General features: G+C 35.6%; 1 protein-coding gene across 5 annotated transcripts in view; it reads left to right on the top strand.

The window, feature by feature from the left end:
- Nucleotides 1-25,863, top strand: part of PDS5A (PDS5 cohesin associated factor A) — a 137,909-nt gene that overhangs the window by 83,427 nt on the left and 28,619 nt on the right. For 4 of the 5 annotated variants that reach the window (XM_064584392.1, XM_064584391.1, XM_045881292.3 and 1 more), the window contains exons 18-26: nt 2,609-2,714; nt 4,695-4,855; nt 8,651-8,774; nt 9,588-9,746; nt 12,133-12,201; nt 13,335-13,471; nt 16,237-16,360; nt 16,659-16,863; nt 17,381-17,495. In XM_064584392.1, the coding sequence (XP_064440462.1) occupies nt 2,609-2,714; nt 4,695-4,855; nt 8,651-8,774; nt 9,588-9,746; nt 12,133-12,201; nt 13,335-13,471; nt 16,237-16,360; nt 16,659-16,863; nt 17,381-17,495 (1,200 nt within the window). Of the gene's footprint in view, nt 1-2,608; nt 2,715-4,694; nt 4,856-8,650; nt 8,775-9,587; nt 9,747-12,132; nt 12,202-13,334; nt 13,472-13,817; nt 14,060-16,236; nt 16,361-16,658; nt 16,864-17,380; nt 17,496-25,863 lie in introns of those variants that run through there. The other variant, XM_045881294.3, reaches the window with a different exon arrangement.

Raw genomic sequence — 25,863 nt, 5'->3', positions numbered from 1 at the left:
CTTTAAGCTGGAAATACCCTAACGTCCATCTATTGATAATTGGGTAATCATACTGTGATATATCCATACAATATATACTTTTCAGCAGTAGAAAGGAATAAACTACTGATTCTACTCAACAACATGGAGGAATCTCAAAAGAGATTCCTCATAATTCAAAAGAATTATGTCACTTAAAAAATGTCAGACACAAAATATATGAAATTCTAGAAATGGTAAAATTGTAGTGACAGAAACCAGATCAGTGATTGCCAGCATGGAAAAAGGAGATTGACGACACAGGGGACATAAGGCAATTTTTTGTGAGGAGATGGGAATGTTAGTGTGTGTGTGTGTGTGTGTGTGTGTGTGTGTGTGTCGTGCACATGTATGGCTATAATCAAAAAGACAGATGAGTTGGAGAAGATGCAAAAAAATTGTTACCCTCCTGTATTGCCAGTGAGAATGTAAAATGATGGAGCTGCTTTGGAAAACAGTTTGGCAGTTCCTCAAAAAGTGAAAACAGAGAGAGTTACTATAGCAACCCGCAATTCCACTCCTAAATATATGTCCAAGAGAAATGAAAATATATGTCCATACCTGTATATGAATGCTTATAGCAACATTATTCATAATAGCCAAAAAAGTGGAAACAACCCAAATGTCTGTCAATTGATGAATGGATAAATTGTCTTATATACTGGAAGGTTATTCAGGATTAAAGTGAATGAAATACTGATGCATACTACAACATGGATGAACCTTAAGAACAGTTTGCTAAGTGAAAGGAGTCACAGAAGGCCATATATTGTATGATTTTATTTATATGAAATATTCAGAATAGGGAAATCTATAACAGGAGAAAGTAGATTAATAGATTACTAGGGCTAGAGGAGGTGCAAGTGAATAGCAGTGACTTGGAAAGGGGTTTTTTTGGGGACGGGGAGAAATCTAAAATTAGATTGTGGTAATGGTTTTACAGCCCTGTGAATCTACACTAAAAACCATTGAATTACACATTTTAAATATGTGAATTATATGATATATAAATTATATTTCAGGCTACTATTTACACACACCCCTAATTTGTTTTCTCAAAAAAAAAAGTTGTTTTTTTAAATCAATTGAAGATACTAAGGTTTTTAAATTATTGTGTTGTTAGAAAGAAAAGTACTAAAAGTGGTTTAAATTATATAGAAGATGCATATGTGCATCTTATATATTTTGTACTTAAAATTTTTTTAATAATTTAAAATATGCATATTTTTCCAAAGGAAAAATTTTCACCTAAAATTTATCATTAGCTTCCATTTGTTAAATATTTGCTATATACTAGGCCATTTGCTGTAATAATTTAGTGTCCCTCAAAATAAGGTAGTATTATCTTCAGTTTACTGATGAGGAAGCAGTCTCAAAACCAAAAATCACATCTGTTTTTACTTAAAATAGTATCATCTTGCTACATAGACTGATTTTTATTGACCAAGTAATACTCCATTTTGTGGTGGTTAGGTATGTTTGAAAAATTAATTCCATAATGTTGGACAATTAAATGGTTTTTTAAATATTTAAATTCTAGTTAACATACAGTACAGTATTGGTTTCAGAAGTAGAATTTAGTGATTCATCACTTATATACAACATCTGGTGTTCCATCACAGTAAGTGCCCTCCTTAATACCCATCACCTATCTAGCCCATCCCCCATCCCCCTCCCTCATCAGCCCTCAGTTTGTTCTTTATTGTTAAGAGTCTCTTACGGTTTGTTTCCCTCTCTCTTTTTCTTTTCTTTCTTTCTTTTCCTTTCCCATATGTTTGTCTGTTTTGTTTCTTAAATTCTATATATGAGTGAAATCATACGGTATTTGTCTTTCTCTGACTGATTTATTTCACTTATAATACACTCTAGTTCTGTCCACATCATTACAAATGGCAAGATTTCATTCTTTTTGATGGCTGAGTAATATTCTATTGTATATATGTACCACCTCTTCTTTATCCGTTCATCAGTCAATGGACATTTGGGCTCTCTCCACAGTTTGGCTCTTGTTGATAAGGCTGCTTATAAACATCAGGGTGCGTGTGTCCCTTAGAATCTGTATTTTTGTAATTAAGTGGGTTTTTAATTGATGAATCTATTTATGAATATAACATGCTTTTGATGAACTGCTTTGCTATGAATTTCTAGGAATGTAATTACTGATTCAGTAAATTAATTATCAGGGATTAATTTAAACATCTTTGTCCATGTTTTTGTTAACTATTAGCTTTTTGCTTTGAGTGAATTGTCATTTGTCCATTTAGCAGCTGCCCTCTTTTGTTTTTCCTAAGATTGTAAATGATATCTTTATACATAGAAATCAATAGTAAATTATATTTCTAGTATGTGTCGTTTAATTTTAGTTTTGTTGTTTTCAGTAGAGTTACACATGGAGTTTGGTCGGTGGTATAGGGAGATAAACTAAAAATATCTCAGCTTTCAAATAGGGAGCAAAGTTTAAAAAAAGTTTTTTCTCCATGAACATATTTGTCTCTGATGTTTAGATTCTGTATGTGTTCTGCCACAGTGCAATTAGGATACAGTTACTAATCTAGTAAGGTTACTAATTGAGATTTTCTCGTTTTAATAGTGCACTGGTAAAACTGATGAATAAATCAATAGAGGGGACAGCAGATGATGAAGAGGAGGGTGTAAGTCCAGATACAGCTATTCGTTCAGGACTTGAACTTCTTAAGGTACTTTTGAGATAATTTTGTCTCCATGCATTTCCACAGTTTTAATTTGAACTCCCATAAGGATATGCAAGAGTTGGACTTTATTTCACTGGAAAGTATTTGAAAGATTAAACATTTGTGGTAGAAATCACAGTTTATAAAAATAATGTGTGTTTTTTCATTACAATAATGTAATTGTTTTACATTATAAAATAATAATGTTTTGGGGGTTTGCAGTTTCATAATTTGCATGCCTGTATTTAATAATAGGTGCTTGTACCAGTATGTTCTAAATGATCTAGTCTTACCTTTCATCTGGAGCAGTAGGATTGCTCACAGGAGTTACATAGTAATAGCATCTGTCTGATCAGGGAATTTTTAAACAATTGCTAATCATATTTATATTCTTATGCCAAAGAATTCAGAGAATAGAGCAATTAAGAGCCAGGTCAGACAAGACTTTATGGATAAGATATGACTTAATCTAGGGGAAACACAGCATCATCAAAGAAGGTAATTCTTGGCATATTTTAGGAATTGTTGGAGTCTAGCCTAACCAGAGAAAAGGACTGCTTTGGGGAATAATGGGAGACAAAATTGGTTTTAGATTGTGGAATGCTGTTGGAGCAGAAAGGTATTATCAGGGTCTTTCATTCTGGCTTTTAATATGATAACAGCACTTGACAGAGCTTTCATCAGATGGAGTAAAGAGGAGAGGAAATTGAAGGCAAAAAATGTTTAGATCAGGGCGCCTGGGTGGCTCAGTCGGTTAAGCCACTGCCTTCGGCTCAGGTCATGATCCTGGAGTCCCGGGATCGAGTCCCGCATCGGGCTCCCTGCTGAGCAGGGAGTCTGCTTCTCCCTCTGACCCTCCTCCCTCTCATGCTCTCTGTCTCTCATTCTCTCTCTCGCAAATAAATAAAATCTAAAAAAAAAAAAAAAAAAAAAGTTTAGATCATTACAATATATAAACTAAGGGAGAAGAGACAAATCAATGCAGTGGACGTGAGCAAGAAAACAGTGATGGGATTGTACTAGAATGGTCTTAAATATAATTTCATGGGAATAATTGATATGATGCTTCATAAGAAAGATTCTAATTATATTTTTAATAATGAGGTTATATTTTTAAGTAGTTTTAAGAGTGAAATCATCCTTAAGATAAACATTTTTAATAGGTTTTTTCAGTTTTTCAAATTTGATTCTCCTTTTTTCTGTAAGTAAAACTTAATAAGGTTTTATATTATCAACTTATTTAACATGTCAACATATTATCTAAATATCAACAAGAACCTAACCAAATGAGACAATCTCTTTACTTTATAACCCAGTAAATAAATGCTTATTGAATAAGTTAAGACTACATACTCCATCCCCTGCCCCTCACTTCTCCACTTAGCCCTTATTACTGATATTATGCTAACTAAATTGTTCCCACTTCATAGAAAGTAAACTTTGTAGACATGTTATGTCTAACTTGCTGTACATTCCTTTGGGATAGACTGGGACTTATGTAGGCATAAGTAAGGGAATAATTATTTATGTTTGTAATCATGATAAAAGTTCACAGTTATGGCTTGTTTATAGCTACACCCAGTGCACTTTTTGTGATGGATTCCACTTAAAATATCGCTTATAGAGTATCTTTTTGCCAGCGAAATAAAGCTGTGTTAACATTTTGTTCACTTCACAATATCACAGTCCATAAAAAAGGAGCCACGTTTTCTGCATTCCCAGTATCAGGATAGACTAAGAGGTGAAGAAGAAAATAGGGCAAGGGCTATAAATCAACTCTCTTAAGGAATCTAATGCACGATATTTCTGCTAATGTCTGATTAAATGCAACAAATTGCAAAGGAGGCTATGAAATAAAATCTTCATTCTGTATAGCTAGCATATGCAGCCCAATATTTTGAATTGTATTTATAGTAGAAAATATAATTATCTTTTAATGGATTAAAACCATTGTCTATACTTCTAAAGCTGTATCTATTCCTCCAGGTTCTGTCTTTCACACATCCTACCTCGTTCCACTCTGCAGAGACATATGAGTCCCTGTTACAGTGCCTCAGAATGGAAGATGACAAGGTAGCAGAAGCTGCTATACAAATTTTTAGAAATACAGGCCACAAAATAGAAACAGACCTACCCCAGATACGATCGTGAGTATATTTTTTCTCATGGTAAACACAAAGTAGTTTTTGTTGTTGTTTTAACACAAAAGTTTTTTAAGTGTGGGAGCCATACAGTCCATTTTCCCTTTCATGGAGGAAGATAGGAGTGAGGAAAGAGAATTTTTACTTAGAAGCTACTTGTCTGGGGGCAACTGGGTGACTCAGTCTGTAGAGCATCCAGCTCTTGATCTCAGGGTCATGAGTTCAAGCCCCATGTGGGGCGTGGAGCCTACTTAAAAAAAAAAGGAAAAAAAGCTACTTTTCTGTATCCTTTGTTTTATCTTTACTCTGCCTCATTCTCCTCCTCCACCATTAAAAGAACAAACTGAAACTTTGTTTATAACAAGATTTTTAAATATTAATATTAATCAAGAGTTTTCACAGGATTTCAAATTTATGGTTAATATATCTTCGTTATCTAAGTATATTCATTTTTTTTTTCTCAGCTGGTTTAAATTCAATAGCTGCCACCTTCATGTCTCACCAAAGAATGGGATAATCAAGTAGTGTGCTTAATAGCGTATCTTATTGGTTGGTTGTTGGCAGTGGTGCTTTGATAATTTTGATCTCTCTCTCATTACCTTTCCCCTTTCACCATAAGAATGAAATACATGTTGATATTTTTACTTTGGCATCTTAAAGAGGTTGCCTTAGGATCAAATTTGTGCTGGGAGTTTATATTTAGACAAAAGATGTGGGAGATGTCTTTTGGAAGAAAAACACATTGCTGATAGCTGTTGAATCACATGTTCAGGGTATATGCAAATAGTTTTGGATATATCCAAATCAAACCAGTTTTTCCTTACCAGGTAATAATAGGATAAGAGAACTCCTGACTCCTAGTTTTTATTAAATTTGTGAGCTAATAGTTTAATTTGAGAAATAAGTCAATGTTTATTGTACATTCTCTTCATTCTCATGTACTGGCTAATAATAAAGAATTACTACAGTCAGTCCCTGTTCTCAAGGAGTTTATAGTCGAGAGAGAATAATCTTTGTATTTGTACATTGAAAAAAAACCATTGACACAGTAGGATAAAGTTTCTGGTGAGTTTTTCAAGGTAGGAGAACCTTTTTTAAGGTAAAGGATTTATTCTTAAAGGAATTCTATCCAAAATGAAGCAGTGGAAAAATGGGGATAGATGGAATCGTTAATTTTTGGACACAAGGAATAAAACCTCATATTCTTTTTTTTTTTTTTTTTAAGATTTTATTTATTTATTTGACACAGAGCACAAGTAGGCAGAGCAGCAGGGAGAGGGAGAAGCAGGCTTTTGCTGAGCAGAGAGCCCAGCTCAGGGCTCCATCCCTGAGCCAAAAGTAGACATTTAACCGACTGAGCCACCCAGGAGCCCCAAAACCTCTTAAGACTAATTAGAAAAGGATGCCTGGGTGGCTCAGTCGGTTAAGCGTCTGCCTTCGGCTCAGGTCATGATCCCCGGGGTCCTGGGATCGAGCCCCACATCGGGCTCCCTGCTCAGCGGGAAGCCTGCTTCTCCCTCTCCCTCTCCCTGCCACTCCCCCTGCTTGTGCTCTCTCTCTCATTAAAAAAAAAAATTTTTAATCTTAAAAAAAAAAAAGACTAATTAGGAAGGAAGGAGAGAATCATTGAAAAGCAGAGAAGCACAACAGTGCAGGCCTCAACAATAACCTTGATGGCATCATTAGATTATAGCACACTAGAATAACAAGGAAAAAGGTTAAAGTTGATTTATGTGTTGTCATTTCATTAGACTAAGAAGAATTAATAATATGTTTAACAACAATTTGATCGGTGCTGCGTCTCCCTTGTTACTTGTGTTATTTATAAGAACTGTTACTGGTAGGGCACCTGGGTGGTTCAGTTGGTTAAGCGTCTGCCTTTGGCTCAGGTCATGATCCTGGAGTCCCGGGATCGAGTCCCGCATCGGGCTCCCTGCTTGGCAGGGAGTCTGCTTCTCCCTCTGACCTCCCCCCCTCTCATGCTCTCTCTCTCTCTCATTCTCGCTCTCAAATAAATAAATAAAATCTTAAAAAAAAAAAAAAAAGAACTGTTACTGGTAAATGAGTTTGTGAGAAAAAGAGTGCTCAGTTAAGGAGGCTGCTTGGGCATAGAAATCCCTAGCTTACCATTTTAAACCTGCGTACAAAGAAATGTGGCATACTCAGAAATGTCAAATCCACTTTATGCTGACTAGCATATGTTCCAGTTTTTTGGTTGAGGTGCATGACCTGGAATCTGGGGTACTTGCTCTTAATGTCTAGCCTCCTGTTTTCATGAGAGGACCCTTTTTCACCATTGTATATGACACAACTGACTTTATAATCTATAAAATAGGACTACTGCAGTAAATGAATGACAGCTATTTTTCCTTAAATTTTTTTTTGCCTTAAATAGATTTTCTTCTGATTAAAAAAAATATGTGTATGTTCATTGTAAAAAGCTGAAACTTTAGGATATATAAAGGAGAAAAAGAGTCACTATCAACACTTCGTAATTTTTAAGAGTATTTTATCTACTTGATGTATATATATACCTGTTCTTTTACAGGTTGATACACACATGCTGTTTTCTTCGTACAGTGTTTCCCATATCATCAACATTTAATGCTTAAGACTGTAATGTAGGACAATAAAGTACATATTGTCCTAAGGAAAGATTGTTTTACTTTGATCTTCAGTGTCAATTTGGAGGTTAAGTGCAGGGATCTTGGAACACATCTTCACATCCCAACCTCACCAAATACTAGCTCCGTCAGCTTAAGAAGCTTAAATAAATAATATTTTTGTCCTTTAGTTTTCTTATCTGTTTAATATAACAGTCCTCTTTGTGTGACTGTGAGGATTAATTAACTTAATCCATGTAAAAACACTTAGAAAGGTGCTTGGCACAAGTACTCAATAATCGTTAGATGCTTTTATTACTCCTCTACCAATATATGTCTGTATCCTTGCATACTTTGTTTCACTGGTATCATCTCAACTTTTTAATAAAACTTGGCCTTTTGCTACTTTTTTTCCATGACTGCTTTAAAATAACTGAAGGGGATTGTGAAAGGGAAATGGAAAATTAGGAATATGTACTTAGAAGGTAGATATAAGAGTATGGCATGGGGCAAGTTTTAGATTATAAATTAAGGGTGGCTTGTTTATTTCTCCATATTCATGAGGTGGCTTTAAAACAGAGATTGTCTCCCGAAGTAGCCTTTTCCTTTTTTCCTTCTTTCTTTCTTTCTTTCTTTCTTTCTTTCTTTCTTTCTTTCTTTCTTTCTTTCTTTCTTTCTTTCTTTCTTTATGTGACAGAGAGAGACCTCGAGAGAGGGAACACAAGCAGGAGGAGTGGGAGAGGGAGAAGCAGGCTCTCTGCGGAGCCCAGAGCCCAGTGCAGGGCTCAATCCCAGGACCCTGGGATCATGACCTGAGCCGAAGGCAGATGCTTAACGACTGAGCCACCCAGGTGCCCCCAGAAGTAGTTTTTCTTGAGACATTGTATTTCTTGGATTATAGCTGAGGACAGATAAAGAGCTTTAAATCTTTCTATAGATGAGGTAATTTTTAAAGGAGTCTCCTCGGGGTGCCCAGCTGGCTCAGTTGGTGCGGCACGCGAACTCTTGATCTCAGCGTCATGAGAGTTCGAGCCCCACATTGGGTGTAGAGATTACTTAAATAAACTTAAAAAAATAATGAGAGGCTTCTCTACCAGCATACATCCAAACAGTTATGGGAAAGTAGGTAGAGGAGACAACCAAAAGAACTACTTGTGGTATATGGGTTTTTTTTAAACTATGATATTATTTTTTACAGGACCTTAATTCCCATTTTACATCAGAAAGCAAAGAGAGGTACTCCACACCAAGCAAAACAGGCTGTTCACTGTATACATGCCATATTCACAAATAAAGAAGTCCAGCTTGCACAGATTTTTGAGGTATATATAATATATAGGATGCGTTTATGGATGCGTTTATGTTGATTTTTATTTTTATGCTGTGTGGTTTGATGAAGATAGAAGGTAGATTTTTTTTGGCTATTTTTTAGTCTCACCCTCGTATATAAATTCTATGGGAGCAGGGGCTCTCTTTTTTTTAGCACTGTATTCATAGCCTTTAGTTCACATTATATGTTCAAATCCTACATACAGAAGAATATTTTGTGTGTTTGTGTTAGAACATTTTACTTAGTTTTAGCTTTATTGGCTCTGTGGTATGTATCCTCAGAAAGTAACTTTGAACTACCCAGTTTAAAGTACCTGAAAACCCTACCTGAAAATTAGTCCTGTTTGCCTTTTCTTATGTATGATCCTTGACCTGATTTCCACTGTTGGAAAGGTACTCCTGTTATTATAAACTGGATATAGTATCAGCAGAACCCAGTGAACACTTATTTATGGTCCATGGTCTTTAAAATGTCCCCATAGGGTAAGAAGTCCACCAACGTAACAAGCCTATTATTGTAGATGGCTTGAAAATAATGCTGATTTGATGATGCAGAAATGTTCTTGTTTTTACTTCTGCCTTTTATGTGTGCTTTTTTTTTTCCTGGATTCTTTCAATCTTACTGAATTTCAGTAGTTGAAATAAAAATTGAGTGTCTAATATGGCTGAAGCTACTTTTGATCATATTAGCACAGCTTTGTTTGGGCACAACAAACTCAGGAGGGTCAGGAACATTTACTGTTTCCATAGAATGTCTAGATATTTATAAAACAAAACTGGTAATTTTGACTGTTTTATTTTTATAGCCACTCAGTAGGAGTCTGAATGCTGATGTACCAGAACAACTTATAACTCCATTAGTTTCATTGGGACACATTTCTATGTTAGCACCAGATCAATTTGCTTCCCCAATGAAATCTGTAGTAGCAAATTTTATTGTGAAAGATCTGCTAATGAATGACAGGGTAAGTTTCTAATTTAATTAAATTTAGAATAAGACTAAAACTATTTACATCTTTATCACAGAAACATTTCTGCTTCTCTATTTAATTTTCCTTTTAAATTATTGTGTTTTCCCTCCTTATTTACTTAAATTTCCAAATGACATCCTGACTTTATGTAGCTATTACCAGAACTTAACATTTAAGAAAGAAAAAATGAGAACATGAGATGGATGAATCATGAAGTAAAAAATATAAGTCAAATGCTATTATCCTAACATTTGAAGGACAATTTACTGGAGTGCTAGAATTTTATCAGATGTTGTTAAAAATACGAGTGGATTTGTATTTAACTAGTGTTTTGAAATATAATTACATTGCATTTTTGGCACTAGATGCACATTTTAGTTATTGAAGTATGTGGGGTGGGTACACACACGTGTATGTGCATACATGCTAATTTATTAACTCTGGGCTGGAGCCTGGGAATATATAGCTTGAAAAGGCACGCCAAGTGATTCCTGAAACACACCTCTGATTAAGAGTCACTACTTTACCAAGTAGATCTAAATTAAAAAGTTGTTGAATGAAGACAAATCTGTTTTACCTGCTGGATCATTGTGGATGACTTTCAATGAAGTGCTAATTTATCCAGCTTACCTAAAAAGAAAGAATTTGCCAGTGCATTCCATCCTCTTTCCCTTCCCCCATTTGGATGTAATAGACAAGAATGGAAGAGCATGGCCAAAGTGTCATTTCCCACTCAACACATTCAGGCTGTTCTTTGCACTACTGATAGATATGAATGGCAACAAATGTGAAATTTAAGACCCCTCTTAGACTGACTAGATTGTAGTTCACAGTGGCTCTTTTTTGTTGCTGTTTGTGTGGTAAAATATGCCTAATATAAACGGCATTTTTGCCATTTTTAAGTGTCTATCACTTACATACACCAACATTCTTGTTTTTGTTGTTGGGTGGGTGTTTTTGTTTGATTTGGTTTTTTAAAAAATAAAAAGAAGTTTTATACCATGTATGCCTCCTGTATACATAGGAAATACCCAGGAAAGCCAAACAACTCTCCGAAATGACCCAAAGTACCACCTAAAATATGTACCCACATTTTTTGTGTAACTGTCACCACGATTTTCAGAACATTTTAATCTCAGAAACTCTGCATTCATTAACCAATAACTCCCATTGCTTCCTTCCCACAGCCTTTGGTAACACCTCTGTTGTACTTTGTTCTGACTTTGCATTTGCCTCTTCTAGATACCTCTTATCATACAATATTTGTCCTTTTGTTCCTGGCATATTTCACTTAGCATAATGACTTCAAGGTTCATTTGTGTTATGTATCAGAAGTTAATTCATTTAATGCCAGAATAATGTTGTATCTGTAGCCTACATTTTTTTTATTCATCTGTTAATGGACAGTTGTGTTTTTTCCCACCTTTTAACTTTTGTGAATAATGCTGATGTGAACATTTGTGACCCTGTTTTCAAATCTTTTCGATCTGTACCTCGGAGTGGAATTGCTAGGTCACATGGTCATTCTGTGTTGTACTTTTTGAGGGACCACCCCACTGTTTTCCACAGTGGCTGTACCATTTTTGCATTCCTAACATCAATGCACAAGCCTTCCAGTTTTTGTCACATCTTTGCCAATGCTTCCTCTTTTCTGTGTTTTTGACAATGGCCATTCTAGTGGATGTGAAGTAGTATCTTGTGGTTTTGGTTTGTGTTTCTCTAATGACTAACAATGTGAAGGTTTTTTTTTTTTCCCATATGCTTTTGGCCATTTGTGTATCTTCTTGGACATTCAAAGTCCTTTGCACACTTTTAATTGGGGTGTTTATTGTTGCTGAGTTGTAAGAATTCTTTATATATACTGAGTATTAAACCCTTGTCAGATATTTGCCAAATCAAAGATGATGAAGATATTCCCCTGTATCTTCTTTTAAGAGTTTTAATAGTTTTAGCTCTTAAATTAAGATCTTTGATTTATTTTTTTTTGAGTTAATTTTTATATATGATGTAAGGTAACAGGTCATCTTTTTTTTGCTTGTGGATATCTAGTTTTTCCAGCACCATTTGTTTGAAGTAATTGGCTTTAGCAACCTTGTTAAAAATCAGTTGACCATATATGTGAGGGTTTTCTGGGTTCTCTATTTCATTCCATTGGTCTATATGCCTATACATGTCAGTGCCATCCATTTTGTCTTGATTACTATAAATTTGTAGTAAGTTTTGAAATCAAGAAGTTCAAGTCCTCCAACTTTGTTCTTTTTCAAGCTCTGGTGACTTTCCTATAGGTTTCCTAGAGCACTGCATTGTTCAGCATGAAAAACTTAATGAAGGAAACTTTAAAAAATCTTTCTAAGAGTTAAATATATTCAATTGTCTATAGTCAACAGGTGAGAAGAATGGAAAATTATGGTCTCCAGATGAAGAGGTTTCCCCTGAAGTACTAGCAAAGGTAAATTTATGTAGGCCTTGATAACTTTTGTGTTGAAATAATGAACATTCATAGACACCCTTTTTCTTTAATCTGACAGCTAATAGTATTTTTAAATGAGGTACTTTATTTTTAAATCAAAAGTTGTTTCTCTCAAAGAAATTATAGTCCTCATTGAGTTATTTATATATAGATATGTCAGCATATTCTGTAGAACTTCATGCCTGCTAAAATAATTTCAGTGAGGCTGTTTTACACAGAAATTGTTTGTAGGATGTCAATGCTCAGAAGCATCTCAGGTCTAGCCTAACTACCACTCTACAAAAATATGAATATTAACTTGGCAAAAACAGATAGCTGTCATCGAATTGGTAACTTTTGATAGGTACAAAATGTCTCTCAGTAAAACTAATTTTTAAAGTGGTAGTATTGGGGTTGAAGACAAGACTTGTTTTGTTACCATCTTCCTTAATAATCTGTTTCACCTTGTATAGCTTCCTAGTCTGTTCCATCAATTCTTTTTTCCAGATTGTCAATAAATATCGTAAATAACACCTAGATCCTTTAGCTAGTTCTTTCACATGTATTGGTAGCAATCTTTTGATAAACCTCCAAGAAATTATGACCACAAATAATTATGGAATCTCCTAGTTTTTTTAATCAGGATAGTCAGACAGAATCAGACTTAGTGGTTTCTTCAAAGTAGTTTTTGCAGTACTATAAAAATATTAAAGTCTATCTAAATAGCTCATTTTAATCACTGTAATAGGTATAGTTTAAATAGTTATTTTTAAATGATATATTTTCAAATAATTTGAAAATTTTGGGCAACTGCAAAAAGCCTGGGTTCAGGAGCCAGACTTTGAGCAAGTTATCTATCTTAGTAATGTGTCTCTGCTGCCTTATCTATTGGAAATAAAAACACCTCCCTTGTAGGCTTGTTTGGAACATCAAATAAGTTAATACATGTACAGCTCTGGGAAAAGTGCCTATTATCGATTAAACAATAAATATTGTTACTATCTACAGACTTGTTTAATAAAACATGTCCACCAGCGGTTAAGCAACCTCACTAATCTAATTGACATAAATTAATCTTCCCTTTAATTGGAATTTTAAGTTCCTTTTTTTTTTAGCATGTTAATATTTTATAGGTACAGGCAATTAAACTTCTGGTAAGGTGGCTGTTGGGTATGAAAAACAACCAGTCTAAATCTGCCAATTCAACTCTTCGATTATTATCAGCGATGTTGGTTAGTGAGGGTGACCTGACAGAGCAAAAGAGGATCAGGTGAGATCTTTCTTCCTTTCCAGTTTTTACAGCTCAAAATATTGGTAGAACTTACATAGGAATTATTTACCTAATTAATATTGCATGTTGTAATTGCACCATATGCTTTGGGATCAGATCTAATGTACTCACTTGGGGTTTTCAACTCAATGATGGAATGTTTCTTTTCTAAAGACCAAACTTTTTCCAGTGAATGTTTAGTCATAATCACTATATGTTACAGTTGGCTTCAACATTTTTGGTTCACTTAAGCAAATATCTGTTGAAATACTACACTTTGCAAAACACCATGAAAAGCATTGCAGCAAAAACAGATAAGATTCAGTTCCTACCTTTTACCCTGTAGTATAGTGATTGGACAAGGTGGGTGACTGGATACCACGAAAAGAATACAAGCTTCAGTGGAGGGGTTCAAAGGAGGAAAAGTCACAGCCCTCCTGGTGGTTTGCAGAAGATTAAAACAAGGTTCTGCGAATGCAAAAAACCAAATTGTTTCCATTTCTGCACATTTTCACTGTGTTGTGAAATCACCATTTCTTTCTGTTCATTTTAAGATGAAAATAAAAGCAAATTTTTCATGACCCTTGTTTGTTTCAAATTCTTGATTTACTAGGGTCCAGGAATACCAACAGATAAAATTACAGAATTCTCCTTGTGATGCATTCCTACTTTAAAATGTGTTACTACAGGACAAATTTATTCATTTATGCATTCATTATTTATTGAGTACTGTCATCCTAGGTACTGCTGTGCTTTTTTTTAAAGGTATAAAATCTCTCCTTCCAAGGAATGTGCATTTTAATGGAGGAGATTAGGAAATGAGCAAATTACGGTAAAGATGCTTAATGCTTTGATAAACTGAAGAAAACCATGGAAAATTGTCTTTATCATAGAATAAGCCAAGGGTATTGTAGGAACAGATTAGAAGATTAGAGCTGAGTTAGGGATAATAAGTTTTACATTTGGGGAAACTGTGGCAAAGGCTTAATAATGAGCTCTTATAAAGCCATGATAAATAGGCAGAATCCTCAATAGAGATGAAGACTATGAATTATCAGTTTACCTTTTTAAAAATGTTTAACATCACTAAATACAATAAATATAGTTTAAACTTAGTGATACCTCTTGACTATCAAATCAGCAAAAATATTTTTTAAAGTAATCACTGTTTCATGGGTTCAGGGAAATGGGTCCCCTCATTACTCCTATTAATATAAACTGGCACAGTCTTGGCAGGACAGTTTGGCATTTTGTGTCTAGATCCTTATAAATGTTACCCTTTTGACTCTCTTTTTACACTCATGAAATAATAAAAGAATCATACAAAAACATACATACAAACATGTTCTTTGCAGCATTTTTAATCACAGAAAATAAGGGAATGGTTAATTGTGGAACACACATGTCATGAAATATTAGGCAAATCTTAATTAGGTATTGTATATGCCATGGTTTAGCTTGAGCTCTAGAATCAGAAACTTCTACAACTCTCCACTCCATTTACCAAGTGTGTGAACTTCTACAAATCACTTTTCTAAGCCTCAATTTGCTCACTTACAGAGTGAAAATTAGATAGTGTTTGCACAGCCTAGCACAGGCTTAAGCACCCAGATGGCAGCTATTTTTTTTTTTTTTAATTCCTGAATCATTTGTCTCAGAAGCCATTTGAAGTTCCCTCAAGAATACCAGTGTTCGGGGCACCTGGATGGCTCAGTTGTTAAGCGTCTGCCTTTGGCTCAGGTCATGATCCCAGGGTCCTGGGATCAAGCCCCACATCGGGCTCCCTGCTCTGCGGGAAGCCTGTTTCTCCCTCTCCCACTCCCCCTGCTTGTGATCCTGCTCTCACTGTGTCTCTCTCTGTCAAATAAATAAATAAAATCTTTAAAAAAAAAAAAAAATACCAGTGTTCACTCTGATAATCCTGTAGTCCAGGAGTGCCATGTTGTCTCCTCTTGTATGCTAATGATGGACTCAGCCAGCTTTCCACGTTTCCTGAAGTCTTTAAAATGTCATAACCATGCTGTGTTTAACATAGAAGTTGAAATAACACTCACTGTCCTTTCATCTCATTCATTGTCCCATTTTACCAGTTAGGGAGTAAAAAACTATTGGGCGGGGGTGGAAGGGCTGGACCTCCTGGGGGGGGGGGGGGGTTGGCTACAAAAGGAAGTCTGCCCCAGAGAGTAGGTGCCCAGATAGACACTGGCTCTCATTTCCATATCCTTTCCTCTTAGATATTTGTCTGATACATCCCCTTCTGTGGTATAAATCAGCTCCCCATTGCTAGCCCCTCCATTTCATCAGTCGTAGGCTTAGGCTAGATTTTTATTACATGTGTGTATGTATGTACATGCATTTAAAAACTGTAGGAAACATTTAATATGATAGGTGATTTAATCAAGTTTTTTACAACGAATGTGTATTCCTCTTAAAATGAGGAATACCATTCCTGATATAAATGGTTCTTCTTGGCATTGCAGTTACCGTAGTTGTAATCATAAGTAGAGCTGCTTGGCTGTGGTAGAGGACCTACACTAGAACATAACTAAAAATGAGGGCAGATAAATTTATCATTAGTCACAATGATTTGAGCCTTTTTCCCCTGTGTTGAGTTCAAGGACTCAAAGTAGCTTTCCCAGATTTGTACATGATGTTATTTTAAGCATAAATTATGCTAAAGACCTTAACACCCAAAAGGGATCAAAGCATTGTTATGAATGATAATGGTTATAGGAAATGTTTATTTCTTTTTTGTTTGTTTATAGTAAATCTGATATGTCTCGCTTGCGATTAGCTGCTGGTAGTGCCATAATGAAGCTTGCTCAGGAACCTTGTTACCATGAAATTATAACCCCAGAACAGTTTCAGCTCTGTGCACTTGTTATTAATGTAAGTAATCCTCTTATTTTTGTCAGTTACTTGGTCTTCAAAGTTAAATACATTTACTTTCTGTGAATACAGATCCATTTACTGTGTGCACAAAAGGAATTGGTATTATAACTATTCTAACTAAATATCGTTTAAGTATTGTTATTTATTCCCCAATATAATCGTTTTTTTTAAATGAAGACTTTTGGGACAAGCTGCTCTTTAGTAAATGTTTCCCAGTTTTTTTCTTAACTGGGTTATTTTGTCATGGTTTTAAAAGTACTAACATTTAAGTATTTTTGGTTTTCTGCTGCTGTAGGATGAGTGCTACCAAGTAAGGCAGATATTTGCTCAGAAGTTGCATAAGGCTCTCGTGAAGTTACTACTCCCATTGGAGTATATGGCGATCTTTGCCTTGTGTGCCAAAGATCCTGTGAAGGAGAGAAGAGCACATGCACGACAGTGTTTACTAAAAAATATCAGTATACGCAGGGAATACATTAAACAGAATCCCATGGCTACTGGTAAGTAATTTTGAAAGCTCCAAGTGTGCAAATATATCTTGTGAGTGTATCAATTTATAGGGGGGTTTTATTTCCTATATTTCCATTGTAGTATATTTATAAAAACACTACAATTTTTAATTTTTATAGAATTCTGTTGCTATAGTTAGGATATACTTAACATCTAAAATCCTGGTTTCTAAGTGCTATTTATAATGTATAAAACTTCGGAGGAATTGTATTTTTCTTATGGGATCAGCAGTGTGACTTGATTTAAACACACTGCTCATATGTCAGAGAGTAAAGAATTATTTTCCCAGCTTTACCAAAGACTCACTGTATAATCTCAAATTATTCTTTTGGCTTTAGTAGCTTTCAACATTGAAATGTATTTCACTATCATCTAGATAGCATGTTGCCTGTAATTTTAAAATAACTGAGAAAAAATATGGAAACTGAAGTGGTTAGAATGCAAAACTAGAGAGGGATTTTATAAAAGCTATTATTACTATTGTTAATAATAATGTTTTCACTTTAGAGAAATTATTATCACTGTTGCCTGAATATGTAGTTCCATACATGATTCACCTGCTAGCCCATGATCCAGATTTTACAAGATCACAAGATGTTGATCAGCTTCGTGATATTAAAGAGTAAGTCATGTTGATTTTCAAGATTTTTAAAAATTTTTACTTACTGAAAAGATGATAAATTTTTTCCTGTTACTATTCCCATTAGAATAAAAACTTCTTTGTGTCTTTATTATAAATTTCATCTTACAAAATTTTTCCCATCTGTCAAGTTCTTTTTGATTCTTTTGTTTCCTGTTTGCAGTTAACTGAGTTTTTGAAACAGGTTGGTTTGGTTGTTTTCGTTTTTATCTTATTTTGAGTATTTGTATTAAGATGGGTTTCAGTTACTTTAGTTCGATAATTTAGAAAGCCATGTAGTAAAAATTTCTCTTGAAACTAAACTTTACTTTCATACTCAAAAGATGCCTTAAAAATATGCATGTACACGTGAAATATTCTGTGGCAGGATTATGGTAGTACAAAATTAGGCTTATTACATCAGTCACAGAGAGATTTGTATCTAGTGGAAAGACAGGCAAGTAAGCAATTAAAAAACACTTGCTGAATAACTGGTACTTCTTGTGTATGATATAGGGTGAAAGAGTGAGAAGCAGCCTAAGTTTGTCTACAGATGACCTCCAGGAAACTTTTTTTTAATGGGAAAAAATTGATTTATTTTGCTTTTAAATTCTACACAACATTTTACTGAAAATGAACTGATTTTTAATCTACAGATAAAAGACTAAATGGTACACAGGATGTTTTTTACAAGTTTGGTTTTAAAATAGATTTGAATTCACAGTAGGTCTTACACAATGATTTCAATAAATCAGGCACTCCAGAACACAGTGTGGAGGTGTAACAATTATGTGATGACTTCTTAATAGTCCAAGGGTATAAAGACCTTTGAAAGAAATTAATCTTTCTGCAGTATTAACCCCTAAAAGCAATTTTCCTTTATAGACGACAACAGTATTGTCAGTTTCATATACTTTTACTTTATAAAAGAACTCCCAGAGAAAGAAATTTCTGGAGGTTTTCCCAGATACATACAGCTATATTTTCTATTGTGCTTACAACATCTGCAAAGTGTGGCACATCCAGATCCAGATTGTTATGATCAAGGGCACTCATAACTGCCTCCTCCATGTACTCTCTGAGGTCGGTCAAATTCATAACCATTCCTGTAACAGGATCAATCTTTATAATTGTGCCCATAGTCATTTGGATTGTTGCATTCCCCAAACAATTTCAGGTTTTCTTCATTACTCAGATTTGCTTTAGAGCTGATGGGTTGCACTGAGGGAGACGAGGTGGGACAGTTACGCCCAATGGCCAATGGCAACCACATTGATTGCCTTGCCTCTGACCTCCAAGAAACTTTAAAGCGGTATTTACTTTCTGTCCTGTTATTATGATTTTGCTTTGCAGTCTTAAATTGGTACCTTCAACTTGTATTTAAAATTATCATGAGGGCGCCTGGGTGGCTAAGTTGGTTAAACTTCTGCGTTTGGCTCAGGTTGTGATCCGTCCTGGGATCGAACCCCACATCAGGCTCCCTGCTCAGCGGCGAGTCTGCTTCTTGCTCTCACTCTCCCTCTGTGCCCTTGCTCGCTTGCTCTCTCTCTCAAATAAATAAATAAAATCTTTAAAAAAATAAAAAATAAAAAGTATTATGATTTTTGTATGTGTGACATTAAACCTTGTTCCTGATCTAATTTAAGATTGTAATCAACATTTATCTCTACCTCCTACAGCTTTCATCACTGAAAATATGTCAGTATCGTAATTGGAAGAGATATTATATCTTGTCCAACATTACTGTTAAGCATTGAGCTGTTGAGCTCTTTATATTTTGAAGGCTTGTCATTTCATTGTTGTTGCTTCCAATACATCATTCCAGTAATACTGTCTTTCCTTTCTATTTCAAATGCTTGAAAATAAGTCTACATTTAAAAAAAAATTTTTTTAGGGCTTTTAGTTGATCTATACTTTAAGAAGCCACATAATTAGGTTCTAGTCCCAGCTGCATAATGAAAAACTTTACTTCTCTGGCCCTCAATTGCCTTACCCATAAAATGCAAGAGATAAAATAATTAATTCCCAAAATGTCTTCCAATTCTTATTTTTGTTTATCTTGTAAATGTTTACATTTGTATTTACATTTTTTTTTCTTTAAAAACTTATAGTTTGGCGTTTCCCAAATAAAACACAAGGTCTATGTTAAAGGACGTTTTAGCATATTTCAGTTGCAAAGCAGTGATGTGGAAGAAGGATTAGAATTAAGAGAGATAACTATGATGTGGGAAGAGGAGTACTGACATACAGGAAGTAATTGGAGTTAGAATTGAAATCACTGGGACATGTTTTTTTGTTCTGTCTAGCATGCAACATTTTTTAGGATCTTTAAACAATTTTAATTAGCATGTAATTTGAAGTGTTAAATAATATGTTTTTCAAACTGATTTTTAACTTTGTGGTAATTATTAACTTATTGTGTCACTATTTGCTTTGGTATTCAAAGTCTTTCCTGGTTTCATATAAATTTTAGAATTATTTCTTCTAGTTCTATGAAAAATGCCATTGATAAGGATTGCATTGAATCTGTAGGTTGCTTTGAAATAGTATGGACCTTTTAACAGTATTCTTCCAGTCCATGAACATGGAATATCTTTCTATTTATTTGTGAGTTTTCAATATCTTTCATTAATGTCTTATGGTTTTTGATATATAAATCTTTCACTTCCTTGGCTAAGTATATTCCTAGGTGTTCTTCTTTTTGATGCACTTATAAATGGGAATGTTTTCATAATTTCTCTTTCTGATAATTATTAGTGTAAAATATACAACAGATTTTTGTGTATTGATTTTGTACTCTGCCACTTTATTGGATTTATTTATTCTAACAGTTTTTTGATGGAGTCTTTCGGATTTTTTGTGTATAATATCTCATCTGCAACTAGTGACAGTTTTACTTCTTCCTTTCCAGTTTGGATGCCTTTTATTTCTTTTTCTTGCCTAATTGTTCTGGCTAGGACTTTCAATACTTTGTTGAATAAAAGTGGTGAAGAGTTGGGGCGCCTGGGTGGCTCAGTCGTTGGGCGTCTGCCTTCGGCTCAGGTCATGATCCCAGGGTCCTGGGATCGGGCCCCGCATCGGGCTCCCTGCTCGGCGGGAAGCCTGCTTCTCCCTCTCCCACTCCCCCTGCTTGTGTTCCTCTCTCGCTGTGTCTCTCTCTGTCAAATAAATAAAATCTTTAAAAAAAAAAAAAAAGTGGTGAAGAGTGGACATCCTTGTCTTGTATGTTCCCTCTATACCCACTTCACTGAGAGTTTTTATCGTAAATGGATGTTGAATTTTGTCATTTACTTTTTCTGCATCTGTTGAGATGATCATGATTTTCATCCTTCATTTTATTAATGTGGTATACCACATTGATTCATTTGTGGATGCTGAACCATGCTTCCATCCCTGGAATAAATTCCACTCAGTCATGGTATATGATCCTTTCATTAATGTATTGTTGAACTCAGTTCGCTAACATTCTTTTGAGGATTTTTGCATCTATGTTCATCAGAGATATTGGCCTGTAGTTTTTCTTTTTTGTGGCATCCTTGTCTGGTTTTGGTATCAGGGTAGTGCTGGCCTTGTAAAATTATTTTGGAAGTCTCCTCTTTTCTGGATGAATTTGAGAAGAATCAGTATTAATTCTTCCTTGAATGCTGGTAGAATTCACCAGGGAAGCCATATGGTCCTAGACTTTTGTTTGTTCGGTGGTTTTCAGTTATTAATTCAATCTCCTTACTAGTAATTGGTCTTTCAGGTTTTCTATTTCTCTGTGATCTAATCTTGGTAAGTTGTATATTTCTAGGAATTTATTCCTTTCTTCTCAGTTGTTCAGTTTGTTAGCATATAATTTCTCATAGCATTCTGTTATGATCCTTTGTATTTCTGTGGTATTAGTCATAACCTCTTTCATTTCTGATTTTTGAGTCCTTTTTTCTTGGTCATTCTAGTAGCTAAAGGTTTGTCAATTTTATCTTTTCAAAAAAACAGCTCTTAGTCTCATCAGTATTTTTTCCTATTGCCATTTTAGTCTATTTCACTTATTTCTGCTCTAAATTTTATTTCCTTACTTCTACTAACTTTGGGCTTCATTTATTCCTTTTTTCTCCTAGTTCTGTGTGGTGTAAAATTACTTTGTTTCCGGAGATGATAGGCATTTATCACTATGACCTTCACTGTTAGAACTTAACCATGTTTGATGCTTTTGCTATATCCCATAAATTTTGATATGTTACATTACCATTTTTGTTTGTCTCTAGATATATCCTTTATTTCTCTTTTGATTTATCCTTTAACCCATTGATTGTTCAGTAGCATGTTGTTGAATTTCTACATACTTGCTAATTTTTCATTGTTCTTTGTGTAATTTCTGATTTCATACCATTATAGTCAGAAAAGATGCTTGATGTTATTTCAGTCTTAAATATATTAAGACTTGTTTTATGGCCTAACATATGATCTGTCTTGGAAAATGTTCCATGTGCACTTAAGAAAAATGTGTATTTGTTGTTTTTGTATGGAATGTTCTGTAAATATCTGTTAAGTCCATCTGGTCTAATATGTCGTTTAAGACCAATGTTTTCTTCTTAGTTTTTCTGTGGATAATTTGTTCATTGAACTAATTGGGGTATTAGAGTCCCCATATATCGTAAATTATAATAATTATATAAATACTATTGTATTTCTCCTTTTAGGTCTGTTAATATTTGCTTTATATATTTAGGTGCTCCTATGTTGGGTGCATAAATATTTACAAAGGTTGTATCTACTACTTTGTTGACCCTTCTTATTATGTAACGTATCTTTTTTGTGTATTATTACAGTCATTGTTTTAAAATGTATTTTGTCTGGGCACCTGGGTGGCTCAGTTGGTTAAGCAGCTGCCTTCAGCTCATGTCATGATCCTGGAGTCCCAGGATCGATTCCCTCATGAGGCTCCCTGCTTAGTGGGGAGTCTGATTCTCCCTCTGATCCTCCCCCACTCATGCTGTCTCACTCTCTCTCATTCTTTCTCTCAAAATCTTTTTTTTAAAAAAAGTGTATTTTGATACAAGTGTAGCTACTAAAGTTTTATTTTGGTTTCCACTTGCATGTAATATCTTTTTCCATCTCTTCACTTTCACTGGGTGTGTCTCTTGTAGGCAGCATATAGATGAGTCTTGTTTTTTTAAATCCATCCAGCCATTCTGTGTTTTTTGATTAGAGAATTTAATCCATTTACATTCAAGGTAATTATTGATAGGTATGTGCTTGCCATTTTGTTAATTGTTTTGTGGCTGTTTTTGTAGTTCTTCCCTGTTCCTTTCTTCTTTTGCTTACTTTTTATGTGGTTTAATGACTTTCTTTAGTGGTATGCTTATAGTTCTTCCTCTTTATCTTTTGAGTATTTAATATAGGTTTTTATTTCATGGTTACCATGATGCTTACATATCATATAACAACTTATAGCAGTCTGTTTTAAGTCGATAACTTAAGTTTGATCCCATTCTAAATCTCAACTTTTTTGGGAACATAAGCAGGGGGGGGGCGTGGGAGAGGGAAAGCAGGCTTCCCACAGAGCAGGGAGCCCAATGTGGGGCTCGATCCTAGATCCCTGGTATCATGACCTGAGCCGAAGGCAGACATTTAACGACTGTGCCACCCAGACACCCCTAAATCTCAACGTTTTTTTTTTAAATTATGACATGCTATTTTTTATTTTATTTTTTAAAGATTTTATTTATTTGAGAGTGGACGAGAGAAGGAGCAGGGGGAGGGAGAAGCAGACTCCCCGCTGAGCAGGGAGCCCAATATGGGGCTTCATCCTGGGACTTGGGGATCATGACCTGAGCTGAAGGCAGACACTTACCTGGACTGAGCCACCCAGGTGCCCCTAAATCTCAACGTTTTAACTCTGCTCCCCACATTTTATGTTTTTGATGTTATATTTTGAATCTTTTTATCTTGTATATCCCTTAACTAATTATTGAATCATAGTTATTTTTACTATTTTTGTCTTTTAACCTTCATACTAGCTTTATAAGTAATTCACTACCTTCACCATACTGTATATTTACCTTTCCAGTGATACTATTTCACATGTGTTGTTTTTACTAATTAGGGCCCTTTCTTTTCTGCTTAAAGAAGTCCCTTTGACAACCATTTTAGTGGTGATGAACTCCTTTAGCTTTTACTTTTCTGAAAAACTCTTTCTCTCTCCTTCCATTCTGAAAGATAATCTTGGCAGGTAAAATATTCTTGGTGTTTTTTGTTTTTTGTTTTTTTCCCGAGCATTTTGAATATATTGTGCCACTCCCTCTTGGCCTGCAAAGTTTGTGCTGAACAATCTGTTAGATAGTCTTATGGGGATTCCCTTATATGTAACTTTTTTTTTTTCTCTTGTTGCTTATAATACTCACTTCCTGTCTTTGACTTTTGACGTTTTAATTGTAATGTGTCGGTGTAGGTCTCTTTGGGTTCGTATTTTTGGGTCTGTCTGGGCTTCCTGGATCTGGTGTCTGTTTCCGTCCTATGTTCAGGAAGTTTTCAGCCATATTTCTTCAAATAAGATTTTCTTTTTTCCTCTTCTGGAAGCTCTACAATTCAAATATTAGTCCATTTGATATCCTTTAATTTCCTGAAGCTATTTTCACTTTTTATTTCATTATTTTTCTTTTTGCTGCTTTTATTGAGGCTGACTGATCCTTTTTTTCTGTTTCATATCTAGTCTGCTTTTGAACCCCTTTATTGTGTTGAAATTTTCAGTTCCATTATTCTTCAGCTTTGTGATTTCTGTTTGGTACTTTGTTAAATTTTATCCCTGTTGAAGTTCTCACTCTGTTCATCCAGTCTCCTCCCCAGTTTGGTGAGCATTTTATGACCATTACTTTGAACTCTTAATAAATTTACTTATCTTCCTTTCATTAAGGCTTTTTTATGAGGTGTTATCTTATTCTTTCATTTGGAACATATTCTTCTGTTTCTTCCTTTTGCTTGACCCTCTGAATTGGTTTCTGTACAGGAGATGAAACACCCATCTTTTCTAGTCTTGAAGGTGACCTTGGGGAGGAGTTGAACCTTTTCATTCAGCATTACCCAGCTCTTGGTCATCTCTCAAAACTTTGAGTTTATCCAAGCAACCTGTTATATTTTTAATAGCTCCCCGTAGTTAAGGATGTGCCAAGAGCTGTCAGTGTTCTCTAATGGAGGATCTCTGCACCTAGATTCAGACTGACTGGAAACCAAACCTTCAGGCAGCTGCTTTTAAAAGTATGCAGATATATACAATCCTCAGGGGCCAGGAGCAGAAGCCTCACTGACCACCAGAGCCAGGCATCTTGAGGGATGTCTGCTAGGTGGCATTCACAAAAACTGGGGTTCCAAATGAGTATATGAGTTCCTTTCTGGGAGACACCAACAAGCTGGAGAAAGACTGAGAGCACCAAGATGGCATCTATGGCCTTTGTTCCTTGAGGAAGCACCACAGGCCACTAAATGCGTGGCAAAGCTAAGTCCTGCCCTTAGTCCAAAGCTCCAGGATGAAGTGGCCTATTGACAGGAAAAACTGAAGGGATGCCTCAGTCCGCTGTTTGTGCAGTGCCCTGAGGGTGGTAGCCTGCCAACAACTGTCCCTCCGATTACCACAGTCCCTTGGGACCCTGGAATGCAAGCCCCTCCAGCCACCACAGCCAGGTGATTAAGGGGTGCCCCCTGAGCATCAGTCACTGGACTCAAAGCTCCCTTCCAGGAGAACTGGCACTTCGGAGCACGGCAGAGGGTGAGCATGAAGACAGCACCTGTCCTCCGAGGTCTCTGGGAAGGATTTCAGTCAGCCTCTAGATGATTGTTTTAATTAGAAACCTGCACCTCAGGCCACAGTTATGATGATTAGCTAATAGGCCTACTTGACAGAAAAACCAGGGTCCTGGGTCATTTGCCTCTTGCTGTGCCCGGGAGGGATGGTAGCTGGTAGCTCTTTAGGCATTCTTTGTGCATTAGTTATAGTCCTTTGGGATCCAGGAACATACACCCCACTGGCCATGAGTGTCAGGTGATGTAGAAGTGCCCCTTGGCGGCAGTCACAAAAACTGGGGCACCAGGAAGGGTTCTGAATTCCTTTCTAGGTGATTATTACATTCCCATGTGACCAGAAACACAAGCTCCTCTGTTCTCCAGAGCCAGGTGTTCAAGAGATGTCCCTCTGGGCAGCACCCACAAAAATCAGGGCACCAGACATGTGTAAAGGTTCCCTTCTGGGAGCTACTCATTCTCTGGAGCACAGCAAAGGGAGAATGCAAAGATGGCACTCCCCAGTCTCCATCCCTGGAGAGTGTTCCAGCAGGCTCCTAGATGTGTAAGTTGAATTAGATGCCTGCCCCTCAGGTGAAGGTTTTAAGCAGGTTAA

This window comes from Mirounga angustirostris, unplaced genomic scaffold (genome assembly GCF_029215605.1).
Source record: "Mirounga angustirostris isolate CCGP_5_RB_7025 unplaced genomic scaffold, mMirAng1.0.hap1 SCAF_2, whole genome shotgun sequence".
NCBI lineage: Eukaryota > Metazoa > Chordata > Mammalia > Carnivora > Phocidae > Mirounga > Mirounga angustirostris.
This window is presented reverse-complemented; position numbering and strand designations above follow the sequence as displayed.